Below are 8577 nucleotides of genomic sequence, written 5' to 3' on the forward strand. Positions count from 1 at the left end.
GAGATTCCGATGCTCCAGAAATCAGCAATCATGCAATCAACAATCAAAACACAACAATATTTTGTCAATTTATTTTCTTCATCTACAAGTCATTAACATAATATATGCTCATTTGCCAGGCATAGCATTTCGAAACTAGTCGAAAATTTAAATCGAGAATGGTTGGGGTCCCCAAATCTGCAATGATGTACTATATTGGATATGTAATCAATTCCTGCATTTAATATGCTACAAAATATACTATCCTCCTCATACTCCATATTTTATACTACTATACTATCCTCTACTCATATTTCTTTCCACTTTAACAATATCAATATCCAGCAAAACTAAAGTTTTGAGAAAGAAATATTAAATTTTGTTCAATGTTTTCAGAAAGTGTACAAAAATGTTATCACATCATTAAGTTATGCAAAAATATTTGAAATTCAATGTCATAGAAAATGTAAACAATTCGCAGGAAATGCCACTGGCTATCATAATTTATTTATATTTATTTTTTGTCTTTTCTATTTTTATATTTTCTTTACGAATTGTGTTTTTTTTACTTAAATGCTAATTTTTCTTTTGCATTTTTTTTTTTGCTCCCATCATTACAGCCCGTGGCAAAAAGAAGGAAAAGAAGAAGTACTTGTTGCCCCTATTGTTGCTCTTCAAATTGAAAATGGCCGCATTATTGCCCTTGGCAATTGGTTTCTTGGCTTTGTTGTCGTTCAAGGCTTTGGTCATTGGTAAAATCGCATTGATTTTGTCCTCCATCATTGGTCTGAAGAAATTGTTGGAGAAGAAGGAAAACTATGAAGTAGTGTCTCATCCTCATTACGACGAGCACAGTTATGGACGTGCGTTACGTGATGCCCAAAATTTGGCCTACAGTGCTTACAAGAAATAAATGGACACTGACAGCAGTAAAGCGGGTGACAGCATAGTACAATCAATGATGGGCTAGCAAAAAAACGGGAATTCTTGGAAAATATTTTATTGTGTTTTTTTTTCGAAATATTTTCCCAGATATTCGTCACATTGGTATATTTATTTAATATTTATTTTTTTAATGTCTAAGAGCCTCTGGGAGTGCAATACATCCTGATAATTTATTTATTAAAGCGTTAACATTTTTTTTGTATTTATTTATTGATTTAATTTTAATAATTTATTATTGATGTGCATGTAATTTAAAAGAATTTTGTAGGAAAACTGAAAATCAAAAGAAGAAAAAAATAATAGCCATGTTTTTTATATCGCTGAAAACTCTTTAGCATGTCTAGCTAGGAACAAAGCGTCAGAATATAAATGTTAAACAAAATGGAAAAGAAAATAAAATAATAAAATAGTAACAATTATTTGTTGTATCAATAGTTTTTAAGTTTCTACCAAATGAAGAATTTAAATGAAAACTCTTTGCAAATCAATAGCAAATGAACACACAAACTCTCATACACATACTTGTTTAATTTTATTTCTACGCTTCATCTACAATCTGACTTGGTTCACACACTCACTCACTCACTTACCGAATACCTCTTTAATCCTCTGGAATGACTTAATGCTAACTAGATATCTAGTTCATACTGTTTTTTTTACAATAGATTGTGTCTTATTTTTTAAATAATACTATTTTTATAGGCTACTATCTATCTACTGTCACTTTTTTAACTATAAAGCTTTATAAATGCATACAATATGTTTTCAAATGAATTAAAGAGCAAAACTATGAAAAAAATGAAATGTTGCTTTTATTTAAAACAAAAACTGGATTTTATATTTTCACTTTATGGACCTAATTGTAAATGTGGGGAATAAATCAATTCATTGGGATTATTGTCAAGGGATTATTTTCATTGAAATACGATTATTATTTTTAAATGTGTCCTTTTAGGGCTGTAAAACATTATTTGCCAAAAGGAATTAACAAAATATCCAAAAGCTGTAAGCAAGGTTGGTAAAGATGCAAAGTGGTATTTGATTTATTTTATGATTTAAAATTCTCCTTTAAATAAAAAAAGTATCCAGAATTGGGAAAAATACAAAATAGAACAAATGTTTCGTTGTGTTATACTGGGTTGTATGTGCAAAATTTGGAGTAATCTTTTACATATCATGGATATTAAAAAGGACGAATATAAGAGCTACATTTCTTCCGGAAAACAATTTCAGTCAATAAGGACATTCGTCATTTTTATACCCTATACTATGGTGTATGGAGGGTATATTAATTCATTTTCGACCCTATAAAGTATATGTATATTATTGGTCAGGGTAAAATTCTAAGACGACCTAACCATGTCCGTCTGTCTGAAAGAATTGAGATAGGGTGCTGAAATTTTGCATAGGGTTGTCTTTTGTCTTCAGGCAGGTCAAGTTCGAAAATGGGATATATCGGTCCACGTTTAGGCATAGCTCCCTTATAAAGGTATCCCCCAATTTTCGGTACCGAATTCGCTAACATTTGTTACATTGGATTCTTATTGGTAACTAAATTGCTCCACAAACAATTATAAATATTGGTCTACTTTTTCTGGTAGCCCCCATATAACGCTACTCCCAATTTTCGGTATTTTGGGGTTTTGATCGTATTTTTTCACCGAATTGCCTGTAATTTTGTATTTGGGGTCCTTATTTCGGTATTTGGAGTCCTTAAGTGCGCTTGACAACTGAATTCGCTGACATTTGTTACATTAGGTTCTTATTGGGAACTAAATTGCACCACAAAATATTATACTACTTTTTCTGGTAGCCCCCATATAACGGTACCACCAATTTACGGTATTTGGGGTCCTTGAGTGCGCTTTTCATCTGAATTCGCTGAAATTTGATACATTGGGTTCTTATTGGGTACTAAATTGCTCCACAAGAAATTATTAATATAGGTCTACTATTTCTGGTAGCCCCCATATAACGGTACCCCCAATTTTCAGTATTTTGGGGTTTTTATCGTATTTTTCCATCGAATTGCCTGTAATTTAGTACTTTAGTATCTTCAGCAGCTTCCATGCAACCTCGCGTAATAAAACCTGAGTACGTTGTGGATGGTCTCATATAACTTTGCCCTCTAAATTGCCGTATTTTGGCGATGTTCCACCCTACCATGCGTCGCCAATATCATATTAATTTTTTGCACAATTTTGACCATTTTGTGGAGAAGGTACTAAAATTAGTATACCGATATTCCCCATCTTCGAACATGAACTAAGTTTGGAAGAAATAATAAGATGTGCATAGTTTGGATGAAATCAAAATTTTCCGACACGGATTTGGTCCAAAGAAATATGGGGTCTAGAGCCAATATTTCGATGAAGCACATTTTCACCATATCATGATGCTGAGGATATAAAAATCCATTAAAAATGACTGAAATTTGTATTTGGTATACATTATGGTATGTTCCATTTTCACTTCAAGTACCTGTCCAAAGTTCGGCCCGACCATACTTAACGCTTTTCCACTTGTTATAATTACTTCCGTTAAATGGTTAAAAAGCTATAGAGCAACTTCGGTCAATGTGGACAATGGTAAACTGAAACATTGTAAATATATTGTTTAAGTACACTCCTGGTCAAACATTATATATTAGGTTGGGGAAAAAGAAATCCATTATGGCTGAACTGATAGATTTCTCGTAAAGTATCGATCAAACAATTTCAGATTTTTCTCATATTTAATTGAAACCCCAATTAAATATAAGAAAAATGTTGGTCAGTGATATGTGAGTGTAGTCTAGCTCCATCTGACATTTACATTGGAAAGTTTTATTTTTTAGGGTCAACGTACTCAGTACTGGAAGTTATTGTAGGAACCAAAATGCACAATAACCAAATACGTGGACCGATGTGTCCCATTTTTCAATATCAAAAATATGTCTTTTAAAATCAATAAAGAACATTGATACCCTTTCCTCATGTTAAGGACAGACAAGAGAAGGCTTATAATTGGATACCATGCAAATGAGAGCTCTGACAAGTCGGCTCAAACCAACACCAAAATTAAATGGCCATGTGCCGCACAGTCCTGATTTGGAATAGTTGAAGGAACTAATTAATCGGAAAATAAAATAATAATTTCTTTAGACGATGTTAGACTGCGACTGTGATTACACATAATTGGTGACAATGTTCAAACATCCCAATGGATAATTCAAAGGGCCCCTAACAATGAGTATTACCTACACTTTCCCAGTGGACAAAACATAATATATTAATAGATCCGCAACCACTATATTGTTTCACAACGCCGCGAAATATTGGCCCCACCTTTAAGTATACCGATCGTCATATCTCGACTAGCTGAGTCGATCCGTCCGTCCGTCTGTCCATTATAATTTGTAAACACGATACAGGCACAGTTATGGACCAATATTCACGAAATTTTGCATGTAGGATGGGTTCTGGCCAATGAAGACCCCTATTGTTTTTGATAAAGATCGGCTAAAATTTTGGGGATGAAATGGACCAAAAACTTTATTTTTGTCCAATTTTCTGGTCGCTCCAGATGCCGCAATTGTGGCACGAACTTCGCGAATTTTCACATGGAGAAGGGAGTCTAATACTTTATACTTTGTAATACTTTAACTTGCATGATATTACAAATCAACCCAAATTTATTTAGTTTAATTCTCGATACCTAGTCGACAAAATTATTTGATTCCGGGAACTACACCACCTTACCTTCCACCTTTAAATATTTTACGAAATTTCTAGGGACTACATGACCTCACGACTAAAGTTTTTTCCCTGAATTCACATATCGAAAAACCCACAATTTTAAATTGAAAATAGAACTGTAAATTTCTAGGGACTACATGACCTCACGACTAAAGTTTTTTCCCTGAATTCACATTTCGAAAAACCCACAATTTTAAATTGAAAATAGAACTGTAAAAGTAAACTACTATTATTTCGTAATGCCCTCTGCATTTTAGAAAATTTACTTTTCCCCAAAAAATGACATACTGCAAGTGAAGTTCAACGAAGCATAGCTTTGAATGCGGGTTACGCTTTAGAACACACGATGCACTTTTACCCACTTTCATTTGAGCCAAACCAACCTGCCACATATTAATTTCCTTTTAAACGTACGGTATTTGCAAATTTACAACGATACCATAACCTTAATTTTATTTGGATGACTTGCTGCACCACAACGTGCTGATAAAACTGCTACAGACATATACAAAATAGATATTGGCATATTCTTATATGAAAAAAAAAACAGTTTTTATGTGTAACATATCATAGTTAATAGGTTTTTCTTTTCCATATGCAGGTAGTGACAGTTTCCTTCGCAATGAGGGTGGGTATTTTACAAGATCCTCTTAGATGTTATCAGAGAGAAATTGTGCATGTGTTCACAAGAAAACTATAAAGGGTATATCAACCCAGCAATTATATTAGAGGGAAAAAATAAATTCAATTTAAGCAATCCACGCTTGTAGATCTGCTAGTCCTAGAAAAATTCAATTTAAGCAATCCACGCTTGTAGATCTGCTAGTCCTAGAAAAATTCAATTTAAGCAATCCACGCTTGTAGATCTGCTAGTCCAAGAAAAATTATATTTAAAAAATCCACGCTCTATTAAAAAAATCCACGCTTGTTGATCTGCTAGTCCAAGAAAAATTCAATTAAAAAAATCCACGCTCTATTTAAAAAAAAACACGCTTGTAGATCTGCTAGTCCAAAAAAAATTATTTTCAAAAAATCCACGCTTGTAGATCTGCTAGTCCAAGAAAAATTCTATTTAAAAAATCCACGCTTGTAGATCTGCTAGTCTAAGAAAAATTCTATTTAAAAAATCCACGCTCTATTTAAAAAATCCACGCTTGTAGTTCTGCTAGTTCAAGAAAAATTCTATTTAAAAAATCCACTCTTGTATTTCTGCTAGTCCTAGGAAAATCCCATTTAAGAAATCCACGCTAGTCCTAGAAAAATTCTATTTAAAAAATCCACGCTTGTCCTAGAAAAATTCTATTTAAAAAATCCACGCTTGTAGATCTGCTAGTCCTAGAAAAATTCTATTTAAAAAATCCACGCTTGTCCTAGAAAAATTCTATTTAAAAAATCCACGCTTGTAGATCTGCTAGTCCTAGAAAAATTCTATTTAAAAAATCCACGCTTGTCCTAGAAAAATTCTATTTAAAAAATCCACGCTTGTAGATCTGCTAGTCCTAGAAAAATTCTATTTAAAAAATCCACGCTTGTAGATCTGCTAGTCCTAGAAAAATTCTATTTAAAAATTCCACGCTTGTAGATCTGCTAGTCCTAGAAAAATTCTATTTAAAAAATCCACGCTTGTAGATCTGCTAGTCCTAGAAAAATTCTATTTAAAAATTCCACGCTTGTAGATCTGCTAGTCCTAGAAAAATTCTATTTAAAAAATCCACGCTTGTAGATCTGCTAGTCCTAGAAAAATTCTATTTAAAAAATCCACGCTTGTAGATCTGCTAGTCCTAGAAAAATTCTATTTAAAAAATCCACGCTTGTAGATCTGCTAGTCTAAGAAAAATTCGATTTAAAAAATCCACGCTCTATTTAAAAAATCCACGCTTGTAGTTCTGCTAGTTCAAGAAAAATTCTATTTAAAAAATCCACGCTTGTAGTTCTGCTAGTTCAAGAAAAATTCTATTTAAAAAATCCACTCTTGTATTTCTGCTAGTCCTAGGAAAATCCCATTTAAGAAATCCACGCTTGTCCTAGAAAAATCCTATTTAAAAAATCCACGTTTGTCCTAGAAAAATTCTATTTAAAAAATCCACGCTTGTAGATCTGCTAGTCCTAGAAAAATTCTATTTAAAAAATCCACGCTTGTAGATCTGCTAGTCCTAGAAAAATTCTATTTAAAAAATCCACGCTTGTAGATCTGCTAGTCCTAGAAAAATTCTATTTAAAAAATCCACGCTTGTAGATCTGCTAGTCCTAGAAAAATTCTATTTAAAAAATCCACGCTTGTAGATCTCCTAGTCCTAGAAAAATTCTATTTAAAAATCCACACTTGTAGATCTGCTAGTCCTAGAAAAATTCTATTTAAAAAATCCACGCTTGTAGATCTGCTAGTCCTAGAAAAATTCTATTTAAAAAATCCACGCTTGTAGATCTGCTAGTCCTAGAAAAATTCTATTTAAAAAATCCACGCTTGTAGATCTGCTAGTCCTAGAAAAATTCTATTTAAAAAATTTACGCTTGTAGATCTGCTAGTCCTAGAAAAATTCTATTTAAAAAATCCACGCTTGTAGATCTGCTAGTCCTAGAAAAATTCTATTTAAAAAATCCACGCTTGTAGATCTGCTAGTCCTAGAAAAATTATATTTAAAAAATCCACGCTTGTAGATCTGCTAGTCCTAGAAAAATTCTATTTAAAAAATCCACGCTTGTAGATCTGCTAGTCCTAGAAAAATTCTATTTAAAAAATCCACGCTTGTAGATCTGCTAGTCCTAGAAAAATTCTATTTAAAAAATCCACACTTGTAAATCTACTATTCCTAGAAAAATTCTATTTAAAAAATCCAAATTTTTAGATCTGCTTGCCCTAGAAAAATTCTATTTAAAAAATCCACACTTGTAAATCTACTATTCCTAGAAAAATTATATTTAAAAAATCCAAATTTTTAGATCTGCTTGCCCTAGAAAAATTCTATTTAAAAAATCCACGCCTAATGAGCCAGATAGTCGTTGAAAAAATCGACTTAAAAAATCCACGCTGTGAGAGCCCTAGAAAAATTCTATTTAAAAAAATCCACGCTGTGAGAGTCCTAGAAAATTTCTATTTATAAATTGCACGCTTATAGGGTTGGTAGTTCTCAAAAAAATTTGATAGTCAACAAAAATTTAAAAACCCACGCTTATATATTAAATTTTTGTTCTGATTCTAAATTCATTCAACCACTTACTGATTATTGGGTTATTCAACAAACACGCAATGCAGAATTATAAAGCATTTCCTCTGAAATTAAGTTTGGAAACGACAACGAATGAATGCAATTTCAATTTTTATAGTATTCTCTAAGAAATTCTTCATTTGAGAAAATAAAATGGAAAATTATTGATAGATAGCATTGTTGTTTTCTACTCAATTTAATTAAGGCGGCAATCACGTCAAGACTAATGATAATGAACTAGTTTCAATTCTCTACCATAAAAAAAAAAACAAACACATACACAATCGTGCTCACATCGATACACATCGGTCAAACTTACACGCAAACTTCAGCAATCTGAGAAAGTTTCAAGTCGATGGAAAAACTTCAATAGAATTTTCACGCATTGCAAATAAAAGAAGAAGAGGAAGCACGTCAAAAGAAGCCGACAAAAATATTGCAATGGAATAAAATGAAAAGTTTATTTTTCCCCCAGTTAGTGCGTCACTATTTTTGTTGGTGGTGTTTTTGTTTTGCTTTTGCTACTCCAACTATTGCAATGGAGTATGGCTAACTAACTACCATCCGACCAACCAACCAGCCGGTCAGTCAGTCCGCCAGCTAGCTTCGTTGTCCGACCGTTCGTGGTCTTTCTATCTGTTGTCGGTGGATTCATTACAATTTTTATTAATAGAAATTTTATCACAACTATTTCTGACCACTGGCCACTT

At 32.6% G+C, this 8577-nt stretch overlaps 1 protein-coding gene across 1 annotated transcript; it reads left to right on the forward strand.

Annotated features, from left to right (window-relative positions):
* Window positions 1-580: 580 nt before the first annotated feature.
* Window positions 581-892, forward strand: LOC133328270 (uncharacterized; the record flags this gene model as incomplete). The annotated part of the gene is made up of 1 exon (XM_061536823.1): window positions 581-892. A coding segment is annotated over one exon (312 nt), but the record flags the coding sequence as incomplete, so codon positions are not given.
* Between the last annotated feature and the right edge of the window lie 7685 nt (window positions 893-8577).

Source organism: Musca vetustissima, unplaced genomic scaffold, assembly GCF_032173495.1.
Source record: "Musca vetustissima isolate MV318-11 ecotype Yass unplaced genomic scaffold, APGP_CSIRO_Mvet_v1 utg336207, whole genome shotgun sequence".
Classification (NCBI taxonomy): domain Eukaryota; kingdom Metazoa; phylum Arthropoda; class Insecta; order Diptera; family Muscidae; genus Musca; species Musca vetustissima.